The sequence below is a fragment of the Carcharhinus amblyrhynchos genome, chromosome 7 (assembly GCF_965287045.1).
Source record: "Carcharhinus amblyrhynchos chromosome 7, sCarAmb.v2.hapA, whole genome shotgun sequence".
In the NCBI taxonomy this organism is placed as follows: Eukaryota; Metazoa; Chordata; class Chondrichthyes; order Carcharhiniformes; family Carcharhinidae; genus Carcharhinus; species Carcharhinus amblyrhynchos.
This window is the reverse complement of record NC_137330.1, coordinates 49,497,627-49,519,809: the sequence shown is the minus strand read 5'-3', so window position 1 is coordinate 49,519,809 and position 22,183 is coordinate 49,497,627. Positions and strand designations below refer to the sequence as shown.

Sequence of the window (22,183 nt, the reverse complement as noted above, 5' to 3'; positions counted from 1 at the left end):
CCGTGCTGCATCTGCTCTATCAAACAATTCTTCTCTAGGTGCCTCGCTATTTCTTCTTTGATGACGGATTCCAGCATTTTTCCAACAACAGACGTTAAACTAACTGGCCTATAATTCCCTGCCTTTTGCCTGCTACCTTTTTTGAACAGCGGCGTAACATTAGCCGTTTTCCAATCTTCCGGCACTTCCCCGGAATCCAGCAAAGTTTGGTAAATAATCACTAAGGCATCCACTATCACCTCTGCCATGTCCTTCAGAACCCTGGGATGCATTCCATCCGGTCCTGGTGACTTGTCCACCATCAGTCCTGCTAGTCGATCAAGCACTACCTCTCTAGTGACAGTAATCGCACTCAGGCCCTCAACTCCTACTGTCCTTCTATCTTTAATATTTGGCAAACTATTCGCGTCCTCCTCCATGAAGACCGAGGCAAAAAACTTATTTAAGGCCTCAGCCATTTCCTCATCTCCCACCACTAAATCCCCCCTCTCATCCTCTAAGGGTCCAACATTGACTCTAGCCAGCCTCCTCCTCCTTTATATATTTGTAAAAACTCTTGCTGTCCTTTTTTATATTTAGTGCTAGTTTAGCTTCATAGTCTATCCTTCCTTTCTTTATCAACTTCTTCGTCATTCTTTGTTGATTTTTAAACCTCTCCCAATCTTCTACTCGCCCACTACTTTTAGCCACTCTAAACGCATCAGCTTTTAATTTAATACTCTCCTTTATTTCCTTCGATAACCACGGCTGATTATCCCTTCTCCTACGTTCCTTCTTTACCATCGGAATATATTTCTGCTGAGCACCGAAAAACATCTCGTTAAAGATCCTCCACTGTTCCTCAGCAGTCCTACCGACCAATCTGCGCCCCCAATCTACATTCGCCAATTTCCCTCTCATCCTATCGTACTCCCCTGTGTTCAAACAGAGGACACAGGTCCGGGATCCTACTTTATCATCCTCCATCTGCATCAAAAACTCAATCATATAATGATTGCTCGTCCCAAGAGGATCCCTAATTGTTCCTGCCTCGTTACATAACACTAGACCTAAGATAGCTTGCTCCCTCGTCAGTTCCATCACACACTGTTCAAGGAAACTATCCTGGCAGCATTCCAAGAACTCTTCCTCAAGCCCACTGCATCTGACATGGGTCAACCAATCAATATGTAGATTGAAATCCCCCATAATTATCACCGTTCCATTCCTGCACTCATCATTTATTTGCTTGTTTATAGCCCGCCCCACCTCCAAGTTATTATTTGGGGGCCTATAGACCACATCTACCAGCGTCTTCCTCCCCTTGTTGTTCCTTTTCTCCACCCACAATGATTCCACATTCTGCTCTTTAGAGCCTAATTATTGACTGAAAGGACTGGGTTTTGTGAGTTGACAATAGACCTGCAATCAAGAGTTGCCAGCCTATTTGGAGGGCTAGCAGCTTTTCAGTCTCAGCAAGACCATCGGGAGTGTTGGTCATTGGTGGGGCTGCACTTAACCAAGAAATGCAATGATGGATGGAAGTTTTGAATTAAGATAAGTGGGGCTGACTGAAGTGGGGATCAATCAGACAGGCTCTGAAGAAGGGCAGGTGGGGTTTGTGATAGCTGGGCGTTGTTGTCATCACAGGCCCTTGCTTGGGCCTCATCACCTAATTCGAAGTCCATCTCCGCAAAGGCCAGAAGAAAGAGACTGCTAATAGGCCACTGAAATAACACAATTGGCTGCTAGATGGATGGGCTGTTCTCTATGTCCCCGTTGCAGGCAGAATACCATGATGGCAGCGAGGTGATGGGCATTCCACCCCTTCTGCTTGTTGTTTCCCCCACCCCACCGCCATCATTCTCTATCCCATTGCAGGCCCCATAAAATTCTGTGCACATTTTATGATCAATATCAAAGAGCTAAGAAATTTAAACTCTTAGCTGCTCCCTCCACCAAATCCAATTGTAATGTTTTCACCAATAATTTTTATATTTTAATTCCTGTGATTTTTCTATTTCCCCAAATCCTCTCCTTTAGTTTCCTTCCATAATCTGCAGTGATGTTGACCACATTGGCCTTTTGCAGAAGAGCTATTCTTTATCTGAGACTAGACTGAATGTGGAAGGAACTTATATCTGACCCAGTCTTCATCCATATTTCCATGTTGGGTGACTGGAGGATAGTAGTCTACAGTTCTTTTTTATCCTCCTACTTTGTGTTTGCTTTTAGAAAACCAAGCTCAATTGTCATACCTCAAGTATCAGCCCAGATAAGAATAGCAAGCTTAAAACAGACCAAGAGTATAAGCTGTGACGTGTCTCGCTCTATTTTATTGACTCCACAGTTATTTGTGTTTACCTACTGAGCCCTATTGACTCCAGATCATAGGTTTTGAAGTTACAATTTATCAGTGATGATGTTAGTTGATTTCCCTTTTCTCTAATTTTACCAGTTGCAAGTATTGCAAGAGTGTGTCCCATCATTCCATTGCCTTACATGAGGACAGTAACAGCATTATCAATAATGTTTGGGAAGTTATCTTAGAAATAATTGAGGTGGTGACCTGTTAGTTCATGTTGGAACACCATACCCCAACATGCAGTGGTAAAACACTCTTAATATTGTATTGCCCTTAGCTTTCCATTTCAGTCATGGCTCTGTGAGGAGGACTAAGTGGAAGCTAGTCATTTACCTGCAGGGGAAAACAAAGAATGGCCTTTGATGGTTTTAATATACATTGCTTTTGTTCTCCTCTGCAGGATAAAGCTGGCATGTCCTCAGGGACTGATGAGTGAGATATCAGTATGCATTTGACAAGAAGGTGAAAGCAGTATTCAGACTTTCATTAAATGCATATGTGCTGCTTAAGTTCAGCATAATTTGCTACTTTTTAAACTATAAGAGGATGGTATCTCATTTAGCTATGATAGGCTGCTGAAAACTTGGTCTCAGGATTATTTCACAAAAGTCATTGTAAAATTTTCCAATTTTCTTTGTAGCATTCTTAGATCTGGAAGTTGTGAGAGAGGACTTAGAGGGTTGCCATTATAATGCCTCTATTCCAAAAGGGAGAAGCCAGGTGGCTACAGACCAGTCAACCTAATGTTGGTAGTGTGTAAGCTTCTGTAGGTCATACTACAGAAGGAAATAATGGAGAATGTTGATAAATGTGTGGATGATGTGTGTGAAAATTTTGAAAGGAGTTTGCTGATGCGGAATTTGAAAAGTTTATGAATAAAAATAAGGCATGGTTTAAAGTGTGGCAGTATAGATAAAGGATATAAAACAAATAGTTGTTCATGTGTGTTTTTCTATCTTGTGGTATATAAACTGGTGCTTCATAGAGGCCTGCTTTATGATCTCTTTTTCCACCTTTCTATCTTTATTTCTTTTATTGATCTTTCTTTTAAATAAGGATTCAGACTCTAGTATGGCACAGCAATCAAAACTTGTTGACAAAAATGGCAACTGATGTAAGAACCAACCTAATTCTTTGGTGGGCAAAGTGTTAGACTTCCATTGCAATTTTGTTGAACATCCATTAGACTGGATACTGGAGCAGCCTGATGATAAAACCCGTCAGAAATTTCTCCTCTCTTGTGGGGTTGTGCCTGACCTTCGCCCACTACCTTCCTTTCAAAATACAGCTGAAAGCAGCCTAATGTATCATCACTAGGCGCTTGGTCTATAGTCCAGGAAACCTAGCATCAAAAATATACACTTATGAATGGTGCCTTGTTTTGAGGAGCAAATGTTTGGTTAAATTTAATCTACTCAGCCTTGCTGTGGTAGCCTTGCTTTTGCCTCTGAATCAGCTGGCTGTGGCTTCAATCTCCACTCCAAGTACTTGAGCACATAATCTGGAGCAACACCGCACTACAACAGGTATGCTCATTTGGAACAGAGATTAAAGAACCTGTCTGTCCTCTCTGATGGACTTTAAAGATGCTGTGATGCTTTCGAACAGAGGAGTTTTCCCTATGTGCTGGCCAACAATTATTCCTCAACCAACATTACTAAAACAGATTATCAGGTCATTTATTTCATTATTGTTTATGATACTTCACTGTGTGGAAGTTGGATGTCACTTTTTCTTGCCTTACAGCAGTGAATACACTTCAAAAATGCTTGGCTCTGAAGAGCTTTAGCATTTCCCAAGGTCATGAAAGGCAGTATAAAACTACTAATTACTACTTAGTTTGCTAAATTTCATCCAATGTGAATATGTGTGGCAGAAACCAGGAGCTGTCCACAACATTTGATGGGAAATTGGAAAGTTGGTTTATTCCTGGCCTTTGCTATGATACTTAACAGGTAGATCACTTGGCAATGAAGGAAGCAAGGGAATTGGTCACTCGTGACATCTTCAACATATGTTGGACCATTTAACAGAAAGTAGATCAAAAAGTAGCGTAATTACTTAAATTATTTTTATATGTTTATTGTTAGTGGAACTATAAAATTAACCAGGCAGGAGAAGCTGCTTTCATTTTGGTTTTAAACTAAAATTGAATTTTACATTTTTGAGAGCTCGTAGAATTCATCGAATCCCTGCAGTGTGGAAGGGAGCCATTTGATCCATCGGGTCTGCACCGACTCTTTGACAGAGTATCTTACCCAGCCCCTCTCCTGTCTTATCTGCATAGCTCCATTCTTTTATCATATCTAATCTTCCCAACCTAGACATCTTGGGACTCGAATTTTGCATTGTAATCCACCTAGCCTGCACATCTTTGGACCGTATGAGGGAACGGGAGTACCTGGCAGAAACTTGCGCAGACACAGTGAGAACATGCAAACTCCACACAGTCACCTGAGGTCGGAATTGAATGCCCCTGATGCTGTGGCGCAGCAATACTAACCACTGTGCCGCAGAGGAGGAGGAGTTATTTTTAAAACTTTCATATTTATAAACGCCCAATGGCTTAAGCTAGTGTCTTGAGTTAATTAAAATTTACATCAAATTTTATTTTTGAAAATATAACCACTTGAATCATTTTTGGCTGCTGTGGCATTAAAGTCATCAAACTTTGGTGAGATGCTGAAATGCCCCACTCTTACAGTTACCATAATTCTACATGATTTATGTGCTAGCGTAGCATGGGACAGTACATATAGTGGAAGAATAGGTTATTTTCAACTTCATTTGATGCTTGGTCCAGGCACCATCATGTTTGGGACTACATATATGCCAGATTTATTCTAATAGCAACTTAATATTTTGAACAGAATCGATGTGATGTCAATGTACAATATGAGTGATAAATCTTTCCTTTCTGGAAGATAAATTTTCATTAGTTATTTGCTTTGCCTCAGCTGAGCTGTATCAATTACATAAACACCATGTAAACCTTTTGAATTTAATTTAATATGGCTGTAAAATCAAATTTAAAACTACCTGTTGTAGAGTGAGAATGAGTTCCTTATGCCAAATGCTGTCCTTGCTTGAAAGTCCAAGGTGGCAAAGAGGTTTTTTAGGACGAATTAAAAAAGATTTATCATATTTAATACGGTCAGACTGCCCCAAATATGGAATCCTACATCAATAACTTCAATAAAACTTCAGTTACCAGAACATAGAGAGAAAGAGATGTTTCTCAAGATAGTGTTTTTCTCTTTGAAGCTGCTTGTGGCTTCTTAATCAATTGGAATTGTTCAACAGGAAGGAAATATAATATGAGTACTCATTTAAGAAGATTCACTTGTGAAAACAAAATATTTTTGTACGTAGAATTGTCTAAAATTGAATAGTCTGAGCAAAACAGACATCCTAGACTTTACCTTTTCCTTTTAAAATGTACAAATTAATCAAGCAAGGGTGAAAAGACTTCCAAAATAAGTACTGGATAATTTCAATTTACGATTTCCTAACAAGCTGAAGAATGTAGACACTTATGGCAAACACTACTGAAGCATCTTCATTTAATTGTCTTTGTATGGTATTATGAGTTGAGGGCAGGTTGTCATGATGATGTCACTGGAACCTGTAAGCAAATATGGTTTACATTTTAAATTACTTTTTTTAAAACTAAATATTGAGCATGGCCTAATCAATGCACGAACAAAGTTTATTTATACATTACTTATGACCAGCAGAGTTGGTTGAGTCATTGGGTCAGCCTGCTGAATAGATGCCTCAAATCCCAGGGATCACATTCATGTTGCCTCTACTTCTACTTAGCATGGAGAATAAAATGCAAGGGAAATGTAATTTTCCTGATTCTTGGGACTGATCACATGAAGTGGAACCAGCTGAATGGACAGCGGAGTCTTTTCAGTTCCTGTAGTTTATGTTCTTATATCTTGGACTTGGTGCAAGATTTTTGAAAGAAATCCTATTCTTACCTCCTTTGTTCATTTAGATCATATTGTCAGATTTTAGTTTGAATGGGTTTCTATTCCAAAATTGTAAATAAACAGTATTTGTTTCACTAACTTGTACAGTTGCCATGTTGTGATATGAAATGCACACAATGCCTAGTATCATAGGAAAAACTTGAAAAGTAGCCTTCTTATAAGGTAAAGTCAAATGTGAAATTTACTTCTGTATAAAATTTGTCACTTTAATGAAAACATTTCAGTTCTTATTTTTGTCCGTCTGGCTGGGGAAGCAGTTATATTTTGATGCTGTGGTTAACAATCCAAAAACAATTTCAGTACTGAACTAAAGGAGTCATAACAGCTATTTATCCCATGACATGAAGTAACTTGCAAGTTTATTCAATAAGCCTATTTTTATCTTGCTTAAAAATCTCATCCCATTAGGAGTTAATTGAAAAGTAAACTTTTTATCTTTCTGTCACACTGCACTTTATATTAGAATTACTTTGTTTGTTTTTATTGATAAATATCTGGAAACATTTTAATCTATTATATCTGCACTTGAACAGAGAAAGTGAAGAATTAGACCTCTTTCATGAATTCTATCAACGATTTGTCATGTGTTTTAAACAATTGCCACTAAATTACTAAGTTAGAATAGAGTAAACGGGCTGAATTGAAATAACCAGCATCAACAGTTTTTTAAGTCTGTTGTGCTAATGAGCATAATGATTGAATGTATATTCATTAATAGTTGTAGTCCTAAAGCCTGCTTCAATAGATGTTGCAGAAACAGATTTGAATTTGAAATTACTTACTAGAAACAATAAACTCTATTTCACTCCAGTGTGCCGTAAATAGATCTGTGTTAGAGATTGTAGAAACTCTTTTGAGTAGAACCTTAGAAATTCTTCACTACTACAATGCACATGCATTTGGCAGTTATTTGATACTAAGTACTATATGAACCTTTTTGGAGGAAAGATTTTCTTTAGGATTCAAAAGACCAGAATTGAATTGATTCTTCCACTTTGAAGGGCCAAGTACGTGATTTGCTCATCCTGATATCAGATATGCTAGAAATGCAAAGAATGAGGACACTGACTCTTTCTCTTGTCAGTGTCCCTGTAAATTCCCATCTTTCATACTTCTAACATGTATGAGATCATTCAAATTTGAATAGATTGCACAGAAAAGCTTTACCTGTACATTTAATACTAAAAGCCATTAATAATTTTATGATGGTGTTTGCCTGTTGATTGCCAGATTTCCTTGGTGTGACTTGAGGCCATTTTGTTTTTTGTGGTGTGGCCAAAAACATTTTTATAGCAACAGATTAAAACTTGAACAAGTGAAAACTGGAACCAGGACCAAACTGGATCAGCTTTTTACACAATTATAACCTAATGATAAGGGGATAGTTTTATTATATACAAAAGGCAGGTGTGCACATCTGAATTGTTTCATTTGGAGTCTAATGTTGCTTTGATTAACAAACTTAACAGTAATCCAATAGTTTTGATTTGCTTATGTTGAATTCATCCTCCAGAGGGATCATTTAAGCAATGAGTAATCGTATTCTTAACTCTGTAGTGTTAAAGATAACCATTTATAAATCTTTTTCAAAAATATTCTGATAGCCAGGTGGGATTTTTAGTGAAGTCTTTCACTAATTCCTTTTCAGTGTTTGATACTGGCTTCACCCTTTGATGCTAGTCTGATTTACTAAATTACATTGATTTGATTTAACAGATTGTGGGAAATTTATTTATTGACTTACGCTTTTACTTTTGTGTTGTGATGGCATCACTTCTGTTAAAAGTGCTCTTCTAAAATTGGCAATTTACCTTGTGTAAACATGCATAAGACTTCAGAATTATCCACATTTAGGAAGGCAACTGATCAGTTTTAAAGCAGTAATTTTTGTAACTGCAAACAATGCCCAAATTATAACTTTTCAGTGACATCAGTCTGTACAACAGCTGAAACAAATGCCTTAAAGCTGGAATTAATCTGTACTTATGTTGTCACTGCTTTTGTTGTTTGCAGTAATTTCACTGTGATATTCTGTGAAAGGAGTTCATATAGTAGGTGTAGTTTTTGCATTTTAATTTTTGTGTTTCAAATCATTTTTTCTAATAGTTTCTTCCATTAGCATTCTCTGGTTAGAGAGTGCAAATGTGACATTATCCCACTGTTACAGCATGTGTGGCTACTGATGGCAAAAAGAGAAATGAGATATTAAACCTTCCCACTAACCCCACCTTCACAGAAGTAGTAAAAAGCAAAATATTGCAAATCTGAAATAAAACAGAAAATGTTAGAAATATTAAGTAGGCCTCGCAGCATCCATAGAGAGAAAAACTTTTTCTCATTCTGACGCAAGGTCATTGGCCTTAAACATTGACTATGTTTCCATTTCCACAGATGCAACCAGGCATGCTGAATATTCCCATGACTTGCCCTTTGTCTCACTTCAGTATGTTCCCTCAGATACATCAACTAAAATTGGAAGCATGTCTCTAATTACAAAATGTCAGCTTTACAGCAAATATATTCTTATACTAAATATTTCATTTATACATCTGACTCTATAGAAAGAACCAGTGGTGGGTAAAAGATGAATTCGTAGAGTGCTATTTCATCATTATTGTACAGACTTTGGAGTATGCTTAACAATTCCGTATTCGTTAACGTTGAAACAAATTTTTTATTCTGCTGATTACTGTTAAGTTTTGAAAGCTGTTTAAGTGCAGTTATATATGAGGACCACAGTGAAACAAAGACCAGACAAAACCAATGCTTAATCCTCTGTGTTGTATCTGAGAATATGAAGTATGCTGCTTAGGGGGTGGGATGATTGTTGGGGACTGCGAAATGAAACTGCACAATTGTTTATGGCACAGAAACGATTCAAAAAATGGGTAGAGATATATATCACCTATCATAAAATGAGGAAACTATGGCCATATAACGAAATTAGAAAACTGACAAATAACAAAATTGGCCCAAACTGACATAAATATGCTCTTGCAATTGGAGAAAGCTTACTGTTATAGGTCCATCATTTATAACAGCAAAAGTACGAAAGCAGTCAGGCTGATGTTGGGAAGCATTACATTTGTCTGCAGTAATTTATTTATTTACCCCTCTTTTCCACGTGCCAGTTTGCTATGTTTGAAAAGAGCCTTTGGGTTTTACTGTGAGCAGTTCACATTTTCATGCCAATTACTTTTTGTGTAATTTGAACGATCTTGTTATCTTTTTGTCATTCATGTGGAGTTTGTGAAATTGCCTCAAATGTGTGTTTTTTTTGGTAAATAAACTTTATTTGTATGTTTTTGAAAAAAATATTTTCTCGCATTGTTCCCTTCTTTCATTTTGTGATTATGCATAAACATATGATAATTGAAGTATATAAATCACAAATACAAAATTGCAATACTGTGGATGCTGTAAATCTAAAGTAAAAACAGGAAATGCTGAAAATACTCAGCAGGTCACACAGCATCTGTGGAAAGAGAAATAAAGTTGACATTACAGACAGGGACCTTTCATCAGAATTGGGCAAAATTAGAAATAATTTCTAGGTTTTGAGCAAGTGAAGAGAAGTGGATGACAAAGGATAAAAGGGAAGATGTGTGATACCTTGAAGGGGAAAGTAGGAGAGAATAAGTAACCAAGTTCATGATGTGAGGTTAAAGTTAGGGGTAATGGGACAAGTAAAGAAACAAAATATGAAGAAGTGTGTCTGGCAGGATAATGAATAGCTGCTGTCCAAATGTGAAGAAGAAGATAAAAGAAAAAAACTCACCAGCGCTCTATCATCAATTCCTCATGCAGACAATGATTCTTTTTATTGGATTACTGTGTGGAAGTGAGATGGCAATGTTGGCTCTGTGTTTGTGGATGGCTTATAGCCACATATTATCCTTGTAGGCTGCCCAAAAGTGAGAACATCAGCTGTTGGTGAGTAGAGTTGATGGCAGATTGTTAGCTTAAACAGCTACCCTCCTTCTGCTTCTCTTGTTCTCTTTCAGTGGCTACTGGTTATGAACACTGCTAGTGTTATATGCTCGCTGGTTTATAGTGATGTATATTGGTTTGGATTAATGTAAGGAGCAGTGTACAACCCAGTGAGAAAACAGTCCAGTCTTTATATAAACAATTAATGAAGAGTAAACACACAAGAAAGACTAATATACATTATGACACTTAAGTACATTTAATAACTGAATGCACTTTTATTTGAAATTACTTCATGTTCCCAGAAAATAACTACATTCCCTGGACTCATTAAGACACCCCTTTTCCCAAATGGCATCCACTTTATTAATGCTATATGTCAAATCCAGCTCTCAGTTACCACACAATACAGATTAGGTAACCAGGTCTGGGAAAACATGTTTTGCTGGTTCAGCAAAGGTATAAAACTGCACCTTTTTGAGGAGAGTACTGTATTCTGCTGTGACTCTAAATGCTAGATGAAACCGGCTCCGTGGCCATAACTTCTCAATGAGGGTATGAATAATTATACCATTTAGTTGCTTTGGATTTGGCTGTCTGCCTCTCAAATCCCTTGCTTTTGGAAGTCATTCATTATACAGATCCACTGATCGCTGTTAAACAGTTTTTAAGGATATGGCAATTTGCGCCTCAAGTTCTCTAAATTCTTGCTAATCTTGTTGCTGGGTATATCTTATATTATTCCTCTTGATGTCTATCAGTTTGTTACTTCTCTTATGTTTTTGCATCTCAAGTTCAATTGTTAGCCATGTTAACTTTCCCAAATCCTTAAACACTACTCGTTAATTGAAAGGTCTTGACACTTCTATTATGATGAATCGTCATTTTTGTTATTGGGCATCTGCTTCCCATACGTTGATAATAAAGTACACCTTCATGGAGGCTTTGTGATGTTCTTTGTAACACTCCCTTAGCCCCCCGGAGTAGTAGAGCACCTGTCTGGGCAATTTTGAGACAGGCATCCTGAATACATGTTCCTTCCATCTCACCTGATTATGCCCTCTTTAATCTTGGAGGATGCTCGTTTTTGTTCTTTTGTCCTCCTTGATTTGGAATATCTTTCTAAGTCAGCTTTGATAATTTTGCTCTAAGGTTGGATGTAGTGTCTATTAATTGAACAAGCTTCAGCATGGATGAGAAGTGTGGGGAGAATTATTGACTAATGGACTTTGAGTTTGGTGTCAGGTCTGATAACATGATTCTTGCAAAAGCGAATACTATACAAAATTTACCAGAGGCTGAGCTAGCACATTGGATTTGATGGTGTACCAATTCGTCAATGTCAATTTTTTGGGATGGACAGCTTCCAAGATATGGAAAGTGAGGGACCTTTTCCTCATACTTCTCAGTTGAAGGCACTGAATTTGATATATTTGGTGTGAGTTTGCAGACTGCTGCAGAGACTTTCATGCCAGAATGGGGCTCTTGAGCCACATAATACACTAACTCGGAGTTGACCACCACTGTTTTAAAGGACAGAAGGCTGCCATGTAGAGCAGAGGACTTTATCTTGCTGGTGTTCAGGGCACATTTCATGCTGTTATTCACTTTGGTGAATGTCAACCATCTGTCATTCTTATTCAGTGTGAGCACTAACTTATACAACTTCAGTATCTTGTCGTCCTGCCATAGAAGGGGTTGCTATCTTGGTTGTGGTCTTCTGCCGATTAAGGTTGAAAAGTTTACTATCAATGTGATACATTATCTTCATGTGTGGGGAGGGTGTCAGTAGTAAGTTGCAACATTGTTGCAAGAAAGATAACAGTGTTGGTGCAATGATGCCTGTGTTGATGCCTGTTAACAAGGAAGAGGTCTGCAGTGGAACATGGCATAATATTGTTATTTGCATATTACCATGTAGGCAGTGGATGATGCTTGTGAAATTAGCCAGGTATTGATATTGCTGTAGCACCTTCAATTATTGAGATAAATGCTTTGAGTGATTGAAGAAATCCGTGTACAAAGGGATATTCTGCTCTCTGCACTTTTCCTGAAGTTAAAATGTGTGTTAAAAGCCACACTGGGGCTCATAAGAGCTCTTTCTCTGCAATTGGCAAAAGATGATTAAGGAATAATCCAGCTTGGATTTTGTCAACCAATGAGAGCAATGCTATGCCCTTGTAGTGAGTACAATTAAACTTGCTGCCTTTATTGAAGATTGTGATCATCATGGCATCTCTATGGTCACTTGAAATGATTCTGACAGAGCTTCACAAACAGGGCATGTATCCAAGAGATCACTGTTGTCTCCACATTTTCAGTACATCCTCAGGGATCTTTTCAAGAAGCTTTGTTACTTTTCATTTGACTGACAGCAGTTATCACTTTGTCAAGTATTGGATCATTGTCTAGTTCACTAATGCAGAGCATTGCTTACCCGACAACAGGATCTAAGCTTCACAGAAATGAACATACACCTGCTGGAGAACCTCCCACAACATACAATGAGACCAGTGCTAAGTTTCTATTGAATTTTGTTCTTTTTCCCCTGTCTTGTTTCCCTTTTATTCTTTGTTTTCGCATGGCAGCTACACATCCTTCTATTTACACTTCCTATACACATTGTTTATTTGCCTGCCCCATTCCCTTTAGCATAACACCATGAACCCTTTTGTCATTAAACCTCTCCTGCCCACATGCTATCACAGACTTCTCATTTTGTTCCTTTTTTTTAAACTCTTCGCCCATTTCAGCTACTTAAGTTATTACGTTTTTAACTTTTCCAATTTTGTTGCAAGGTCACTGACTTGAAATGTTTGGCTGATTTTTCCCAGTCGCATGGCAACAGGCTGGGGGGGCAGAAAAGCTGGTAATAGGGCAGGGATAGACATGGGAGGGGAACTCAACATCTTACTGCCATCATGGCACGTTACCAGTGGCAGGGACCTCAGTGTCCAAGTGAGCCACTAAAGGGCCCAGTGGAAGGCTCTCCGCTCTGAATGCAGATGGTTGTATTAGTCATAAGTAGACAGTTAAAGTGATATTACAATACAGAAGGAGCCCCATCAAGTCCATGACAGAGAAAGAACACCATAGAAGAAATAAATTCTATTGAGAACCTTCTTTGGCCTGAATTTCCATGAATCAAATCCAGTTTTCTTGTGCCATTAGTAACTGTTAAAGTGCACTTGCACCATCTGATGAAAGAAGTAGATTTATGAAAAGGTTATATCGCTGATTCATGCAGCTTAGGCCTGAATTAGTCCTTGAGGCAAAACAATATTTCCCAAGAAAGGAACCTAAAGGTTGAAGGGGCATAAAATTTAAAACTGAACAGTGGTGAATTGGCACTCCTGCGTAAGAATGCAATGAATTTCATATTTCTGTCAGTAGAAATTATGCAAGGAATGGTGGGGGCCGGTCATTTCATATAGTTTTTCATCACTACCTTGGATTTATCTATCTTTAAAAAAAAGAAATTCATTGGTAATGCTTTGATAGGAGGTCACTTGCTTTTACTATATTGAGGAATTAGGTTTTTAACCCCACTGCTGTGTCTTGGGAGTTGCCAGGGCTAAAAACATAATCTCCCATTCATTGTGATCAATCCATTACAATTCACAATCATTCGTTTAGTTTATTTTTTTTTCAAAAAAGCCAACTTTCCTAACATCTTTTAATTGGTGTTCGGAATATTTCCCTCTCATTGGAGATTGTATTTCTTCCTATCAGACAAATGAACAGAAGTCCAGGATATAGCGACAGATTTTTTTTTTAAAAGCAGGATTATAGGAAAAAGAAACATTGAAAGGGCAAATAATATTCTGACTTTTACATGTAGGGCATTGGATACCAAAGCAAGGGGAGGACTGATGAATCTAGCTATTTAGGTTGTTAGGAAGGCATACGGTGTCTTGGCGTTTATTGGTAGGGGGATTGAATTTAGGAGCCGCAGCGTCATGTTGCAACTGTACAAGACTCTGGTGCGGCCGCACTTGGAGTATTGTGTGCAGTTCTGGTCCCCACATTATAGGAAGGATGTGGAGGCTTTGGAGAGGGTGCAGAGGAGGTTTACCAGGATGTTGCCTGGTATGGTGGGGAGATCCTATGAGGAGAGACTGAGGGATTTGAGGTTGTTTTCGTTAGAAAGAAGGCGGCTAAGAGGGGACCTTATTGAAACATATAAGATGATTAGAGGTTTAGATAGGGTGGACAGTGATAGCCTTTTTCCTCGGATGGAGAAAGCTAGCACGAGGGGGCATAGCTTTAAATTAAGGGGTGGTAGTTATAGGACGGATGTCAGGGGTAGGTTCTTTACCCAGAGGGTGGTGAGGGATTGGAATGCCCTGCCTGCTGCAGTTGTAAATGCGCCTAGTCTGGGGGCGTTTAAGAGATCCGTGGATAGGTTTATGGATGGAAAGGGTTTGGTTTAGGTTAGAGGGTCATTGCTTTTTAACTGGTCGGCGCAACATCGTGGGCCGAAGGGCCTGTTCTGTGCTGTTATGTTCTATGTTCTATTTGTCACGCCACAATTAGAGTGCTGCCTATAACCCTCATTGTAGAAAAAATAACTTTTGAATCACAGAAAAGAAGTGTCGACTTTTTTAAGATAATGCAGTCAATGTCACAGCCATGAACAATATCATTTGTGACTTTGGTTATCAGTGCTGTGACTGGGTCAATAACCACAGGGTAAAAAAGGTTGACATCTTCAAGGAGAAAATAAAGTTTGGAACTGGAGTAGTTGGCATGGATCGAAGATTTTGTTTTAAGTGAAGGGGGTGGTATCTCAGATGATGGAACCATTTACAATATCAGCTAACATGAAGTCCAAAAGGGACAGTGGAAGTAGAGTCAAGGAGCTGGGACCCTTGGCTAGAAAAGGACACAAGGGTAATTGGGACAGAGATATGGATTAAGCATATAGGACAATGTTTGGCCTGGGGAATGGGGGCAAGAGCATCAATGAGTGCTGAATAGAATGTCTTAGTCTTAGTGGCAAGGTTCATGAGCTCCTAGTGCTGTTTGTAGGAAGGCAGGCAAGCTGACAGGGTAAGTAAGAAGCTGTTAAGAAAATTACTAAAATAACTTTTGCTCTATGACGATCCTGAAGCCTTAAGTCTTAGGCCTTAGGCAATGTTTGCAGAAGAGAGTGAAGCCCAGTGGCACTTGAGACAGTTCAACAAGATCTGTTGATGACTGATTATTGCCTATGTGTGACAGATCTCAAGTTGATGTACCTTACATTTGAAAGAAGGAAGATAGCTATACAAGTAGAATAACTAAATGGGAGACAGTAAAGGTTTGTTTGGGGGTGGTGGGAACATTGAAGATGGAGGTGAGAAAGTGGCAGGGGGAATGAGAGCTACAGAAGTTAGGACTTTGTCTGCAATTGTAAATGATTTGGGAGACAATTTTACCCCCCTAGGAATGGTTCAGAAGGAAATGTAGGTAGCTGTAGCTACAAGGAAGTGGACCGATCAATGATTAAGGCAAGGGGAGTGGGAGTGTCTGTGAATACAAGTAGGAAAGTCTATGTGGATATCATGGGAAGAGATCTGGATGGAGGCTTGTGGAGTGATACACCTGCACTTTAAAAGGTGAGAGGAGTTTTAAGGTGAGATGTTCTAAGGGAAGAAATTAAAGGGTGACATGGTGATACAAGCCACATGATCATCACAAAGGCAGGCGGTGAGACTTTAGCAAGTGAAAAGATACCGCAATCGAGAAGCCAAGTTTTACTAAAAGCCAGTAAATCAGCCCATTAATCCATAGTAGGGTCATAAAGGCAAGGGCATTGTTTGTGAGTAAATTAGCATTTTAGGTGGATTGATCTTTTAGCATCAAAGCTGGGTGTGTACTTGGAGCTGGGAAGAATAGAATTGAAAAGGGGTTGTTGAGGGAATGTGCCCCTACTCGGAACACTGAATGGGAAGGAGTGAAGAGTGAGGAGGGTGGGGCAGTCAGCATTATGGCTCAAAAGAAGGAAGAGGTTGCCTCAATAGGCAATTTAGAGAGTGTCAAGAGAAGAATATGGGATATCTGTGATTATTCAAGGGGAATTCAAGACTAGGATAACTGCACAAGAACAACAGTAAAGGAAGTAGTGGTATTGGGTTGTGATTGTGGAGCAAGAGGAGATGAATCAATGGTGATGTGACAATGACAAGAAGGGGAGGAGAAAAGCAAGCACAAGTAAACTGCTTTAAAAGTCTATAATGCTAAATTGAAATGATTTTGTTTTTGATTTTGTTGTGATTTCCTCAACATCTTTTGGTTAATCTTCAGTTTGTATTCTGATATAAATCAACTCCTATCAGTTTTTTTGGAATCTCTTAAGGACCAGCTTGTCACTGAAGTTTTGATATTTAGGAAGAGCACATGTTTTTTATGAACTTTGATGCAAGTGTCGAACCACAATCTTGTTCTCTATCAACCTTTCTCCTGTAGGTGTGGATTTTCGTGAAGGAGACAGGAAATGAAAGTCCACAAAACTATCTCCATTAAGGAGACCTCCCTCCACCATATTTTTATTCTGTGGAAGCTGGGGCAGAATGGAGTCCACATGATGAGGTCAGCAAGCTGGAAGGAATGTTGTGCATTACTAGGACATCAACTCAATTCTAATCGTGAATGTTAGTTTCTCACCCCACCTTAGTATACTCCTATGCCTTGTTCATACCCCTCATCTCTCATGTTCCACCTCACCTTGTGCCTTCTATTCCTCCAGTCTTCACTATGTATAGAACCAAAGAATAATTGCAAGTCTCTGAAATACTCCTGAAACTGACACAATTCTGCCTGTTATCTCAGTTTCAGGAGCATTTCAAAATCTCCTTAAAAGCTACTCTTCTTACAAGTTCTTAAAAGCTGTCAACCAATCACACCCATCTATAGTATCAATTACAAAATCTTTTATTCACTTCACATCTCATAATCTGTGTAAATAAAGACACACATTTAAAAACCTCTTCAAAGCGTTATCAGGTTATTACCAAGCATGACAAGTATCAAACAAACAACTATCACATCCCTGCAAATCATATCAACATTACCTTAAGGGGTGAGTCTACTTGCCATTCTTGAAACTCAGCCAGGCATTCATAATGCCATCCAGAAACTCTATCAAAAAGCAGACTGAACAAATTGTCAGACATCCCTTTTCTGGGTTACCTCATTATGAATGCTTGGCTGACTCCAAGAACTCAGCCTTTGGGACAATACTCGCTCAGCTTTCAATAATCTGATCTTTGAAGTGTTTATTTTCAATGCCTGTGGGTATTGCACAGGATAAGAGACTTGAAGTGGATAAAAGCTTTTTGTCATTAACACCCTGCAGTGGAGCCAGTAAGGGTGGGACTGCAGCATGTGGACTTGCTACTCACAGCTTTTTCTGGTGCCAGCAAGAATTGCTAGAATTGGCAATGTAGATAGGAATTCCAGAACCTGGTCCCGCTCACCATTGTTAATAATTTTCTGATTGGGCCCGTGTCCACAAAAATCTGGTTTATAGAATTCGTATCACTGTGACCTTTTTTCTTAACCAAATGGGCATTTTGTTTTGGTTTCTGTATCTCTCTGTAGAGTTCCACAGGCTTTAAGCTCATTTGATGGATCATGTCATATATCAGAGACTTCAATTGAGCTATTGCATTGGACGATCTGGGTAAAACTTCCTTCATCTTTCAAAGAAACCTTGGCACAGGCATTTTTAGCTAACACTGCATCACTTGGATATCATGTTGTACTAATCTTTTTAGAGCCAATATACAACAGGAAAAAGATTAAAGAGTTTTTCAATGCTGGACAATTTTTATTCGGTAATAAAATAAGAAAACAAAAATGGTATTGAATGGATGCCATGATAGGAAAAATGGTGAGGGAGGTATAATCTGAATCAACTTTTGAAATCAATCCCATTTCTAAAGAATGTAGGACAAAAGTGGATTTTATTACGTATGGATGATTGCCAGGAAAACACAGTTCCACCTGAGTGTTTCAAAAGTACAGGATTCTCCTTTATTCTCTGTTGGTAAGGCAGTGACATAGAGCCAGTTCTGATTAGACACTGAGAACATGAAATATTGGATAAGATTGCTGATCCATCAAGCCTGCCCCTTTCACATGCCATGAAGTGTACGAATAAAATACTAAGAATTTCTTCAAAGCCTTTCCCTGACCTTCAAGGGCAATTAAGCAAAACCCTGAATATTTATCAAATATTTATCCGAACCCATCACACCATCATTTATTATCATTTCTGATAACACTGCAACTTCCAATTCCATTTCTAATCAGAGTTCTAACAGTACTTTTTGAAGTCTTTAAGCAACTTTCAATTGGCTCTGTTTTTTAGCAGTCCAGTATGCACACACATGGAAATAGGCTGTTTAGGCTAACCAATCCCTGTTCACCTTTATCCTCCACACCTTCGGTAGGCCTTGTTTCAAGTATGTGTTACGAAATGCATTTATTCCTCTTATCCTTCACCCATTTAACCTATTCATAAATGTTAACATGGGCCAGAATTTTGCATTGCTTGGGTGGGTGAGTGAAATCGTGTGAGAAGACATTGAGCATAGAATCCTACAGAGCAGAAGGAGGCCATTTGGCCCATCGACTCTGCTCTGACCATAATCCCACCCAGATCAATCTCCAAACATTTACCCTAGCTCGTCCCCATGACAATAAGGGGCAATTTAACATAGCCAATCCACCTAACACACATCTTTGGACTGTGGGATGAAACCCACGCAGACATGGGGAGAAGATGCAAACTCCACACACACTGATCCAAGCTGGGAAATGAACCTGGGTCCCTGGTACTATGAGGCAGCAGTGCTAATCACTGTGCCACCCATGTGTCATGACATCACCGCACAGTTTTGTGACACTTCAGTTGACAGGTGCAAACAGGACCCAGCTGTGTGCCTGTTGACAAGCAGCCAGTTCAGGTGATTTAAAGTCCAATTGATTTGAATTTTATGTTGCCTGTATAATTTTCAGGTTGGTGCACAGAAAATACAGGTAGGAAGTCATCCTGTTTATTCAGTTTTCTCATCCAAAGGCAGGATAAAAGGAGGCAGCAGAACTGGCCATGAGAGTTGGCTGTGAGCTTAGGATAGAGTTTACTGTAACAATACTTTTACTCTGGTTTCTCGTGAGGTATTTGCATTGTTTTCCTTGTTCTGAGGATTTTCTTTTGTCCTGGTAATTCTGTTGCAACTTTTCTGCCCATTGAATCTTTAGTGCTCAGGGCAGTGCCACCGGTATTTTAGCGGATGGGGATTGTGGGGGGATCTTCTCTGAGGAGGAAGAGAGAGACAGGAGGGAGAGGAGGCCAGATGTCCACAGCCAGTATCTCGGGGAGAGACATTTGGGAAGAGAAGGGCAGTAGCAGGGGCTGCAAAGCTAGCAGGGAGGTCATGGAGGGTGGCACGGTAGCGCAGTGGTTAGCACTGCTGCCTCACAGTGCAGGGACTCAGGTTTGATTCGCAGTTTGGGCCACTGTATGGAGTTTGCACATTCTCCCTGTGAATGCTTGGGTTTCCTCTGGATGCACCAGTTTCCTCCCGTAGTCCAAAGATGTGCTGCTTGGGTTGATTGGCCAAGCTAAATTGCTCCTTAGTGTCAGGGGGTCGAAATAGGGGATAGGAACTGGGTGGGATTGTTGTCAGTGCAGACCCAGTGGGGCAAATGGTCTCTTTCTGCACTGTAGGAAGTCTATGCTGGAGGATGGGCCCCAGAAGATGTAACTAGCTTGCGGCATGAGAGCACAGGCAGTGATCCAACTATCTCAATGCGTCTGACGTCCAGTGTCGTAGGAGGCTCTGCCTCTCTTGGGAAACAACAACATCGTTATGTTACGTGATTGGGCCAGAGATTGCTCCAACTATATGGATAGGCACCCAATGCCAGTGCTCTGAAGGTCATAGTTGTCCTCAATTTTTCTGCATCCAGCTCTTTCCAGGGGTTAGTGAGACATTTGTACGGAGGGTCACTTTCAGCTGGCTGCAGCTTGTAACTGTTGCTCTGTTCAGATGTGGTTCCACATTCATCTATTATCAGACGGACAAAGCCAGCCAGGCTGAACAAGCCAGAGTCTTCACAGCTATTGAGGGTGCCATAGACTGCACCTATGTGGCCATCAAGGTGCCAGCAGGTCAGCTGGGCACTTTTGTAAATAGGCAAAGTTATAACTCCATAAATGTTCAAATAGTATGCGACCACAGGGCTGAGATCGGTAAGTCTGCGTGACCCTAATAGCTCCCATGATGCATATGTACTGCGGCACTCCCAGGTTTCAGGACTATCCATGGCTCCAGCTCAGCTGGATTGTTAGTTGCTGGGTGTGAGAGTGTATCCGTTGCAAAGATGGCTCATAACATCACCCCTGGATAGAGGCAGAAGAGAGATACAATCATAGTGATGTCTGTACGTGGGTAGTGGTTGAGAGGACAATAGGGTGACTGAAGATGAGATTCCACTGCCTGGATCATTGTGAGGGGTCCTGCAATACCTTGCAGAACAAGTGTCACATTGTCCTGGTCAGTTGCATTCTGCACAGCCTGGCACTGGCAAGGAGGGGGGCCCACTTGAAGATGAGTTTACCAAGGCAGCGCCATGTGTCTCAGAGGAAGACGCCATTGTTGGGTCTGATAAGGAGCTTGGGTGAGGATAAGAAGGCAGACGTGGTGAACCTTCAGCGGGGCAGGCACACAAGGAAGGCTTTGATTCAACACTCCTTCAGCAAGGCTGCCAAATGTTGTCTTCCATATCAATGCTAGGGACCGGCTCCTCCACATGGGAATACAATACCGTGACCTCGCAACCTCTGTAATAAAGCTTACTTCTTCTGCTTTCCAACATCAAGCACTGTTGAGGTCTGTGCCTGAAATGGAGAACATGAAGGACATTCAGGTCATTGCAACACAATTTTTTTGTGTCTAGCAGATAGAAAACAAGGCACAGAACATAAAATGGTTGGCACAGAAACAAAACATTACTTTGATAAAATGAAATAAAGACGCCCATGAAAACCCATCCTGTGTTCACGGTGCCTTAAATGTATGATTGTGGGTGCTACATGTTGATCATCCCGACCCTCCTGCTTTATTGGCAGCAGCATTGAAGGCAGATTGCTGACTCTGCTATCGTGATGATCTTGGTGGTCATCCTCTGGCTGGCAGGGCCTGAGTGGGCTCTGTCTGGGAGAGTATGATTTTGCAGGTAGAGGGTGTCTGCACCAGCTGTAATATCATTAAGTACGCACAAACGGGTAGTGGGGTGCCCAACCTGCTCATTTTTAGCAACTTTGAGATCCCCTAGAGCTCGAACGTGACTGCGCACCAACATCATCAAGTCGCAGAGGAGGCAGACATCTCAGAGGAAAGTAGATAGATGCAAGACTGACGAAGACTTTAAACAATGCAGGGTTTGCTCATTTCAAAATGCCTCATATTGGTAGATGAGCGAGGGTACGACTAGCGACATGGTTGTCCACTCCTCAGAAGATGCCATGACCACTGGCAGAAGGGTAGAGGAACTGTTGCCATCTCCAGAGTGCTGCGAGAGGAGCCCATGGAGATGACAGGCAGCTCATCCATCAATATGAGGATGTTGAGATGAGCAAACTCTACATTGTTTGCAGTCTTCGTCAGTCTCGCATCTATCTACTTTCCTCCGAGACGTCTGCCTCTTTGCGACTTGATGATGTTGGTGCGTGCTGACACTTGAGCTCTAGGGTATCTCAAAGTTGCTAAAAATGAGTAGGTTGGGCACCCCACTACCCATTTGTGGATACTTGATGGTATTACAGCTGGTGCAGACAAAAGTACACTCATTAGTCCACCCTCAACCTGCAAAACCATCCCAGAATTTCACCACAACCTCTGTCCCGAGAACCATGTTG

General features: G+C 40.1%; 1 protein-coding gene across 5 annotated transcripts in view; it reads left to right on the top strand.

Moving 5' to 3' along the window:
- Nucleotides 1–22,183, top strand: part of agbl5 (AGBL carboxypeptidase 5) — a 102,551-nt gene that overhangs the window by 52,799 nt on the left and 27,569 nt on the right. Inside the window, exon 14 of one of the 5 annotated variants that reach the window (XM_080192256.1) lies at nt 6,082–9,607. The exons of 3 other annotated variants lie outside the window; for them this stretch is intronic. In XM_080192256.1, the coding sequence (XP_080048382.1) occupies nt 6,082–6,116 (35 nt within the window). In that variant the 3' untranslated portion in view covers nt 6,117–9,607. Of the gene's footprint in view, nt 1–2,984; nt 9,608–22,183 lie in introns of those variants that run through there. One more of the 5 variants, XM_080192255.1, reaches the window with a different exon arrangement.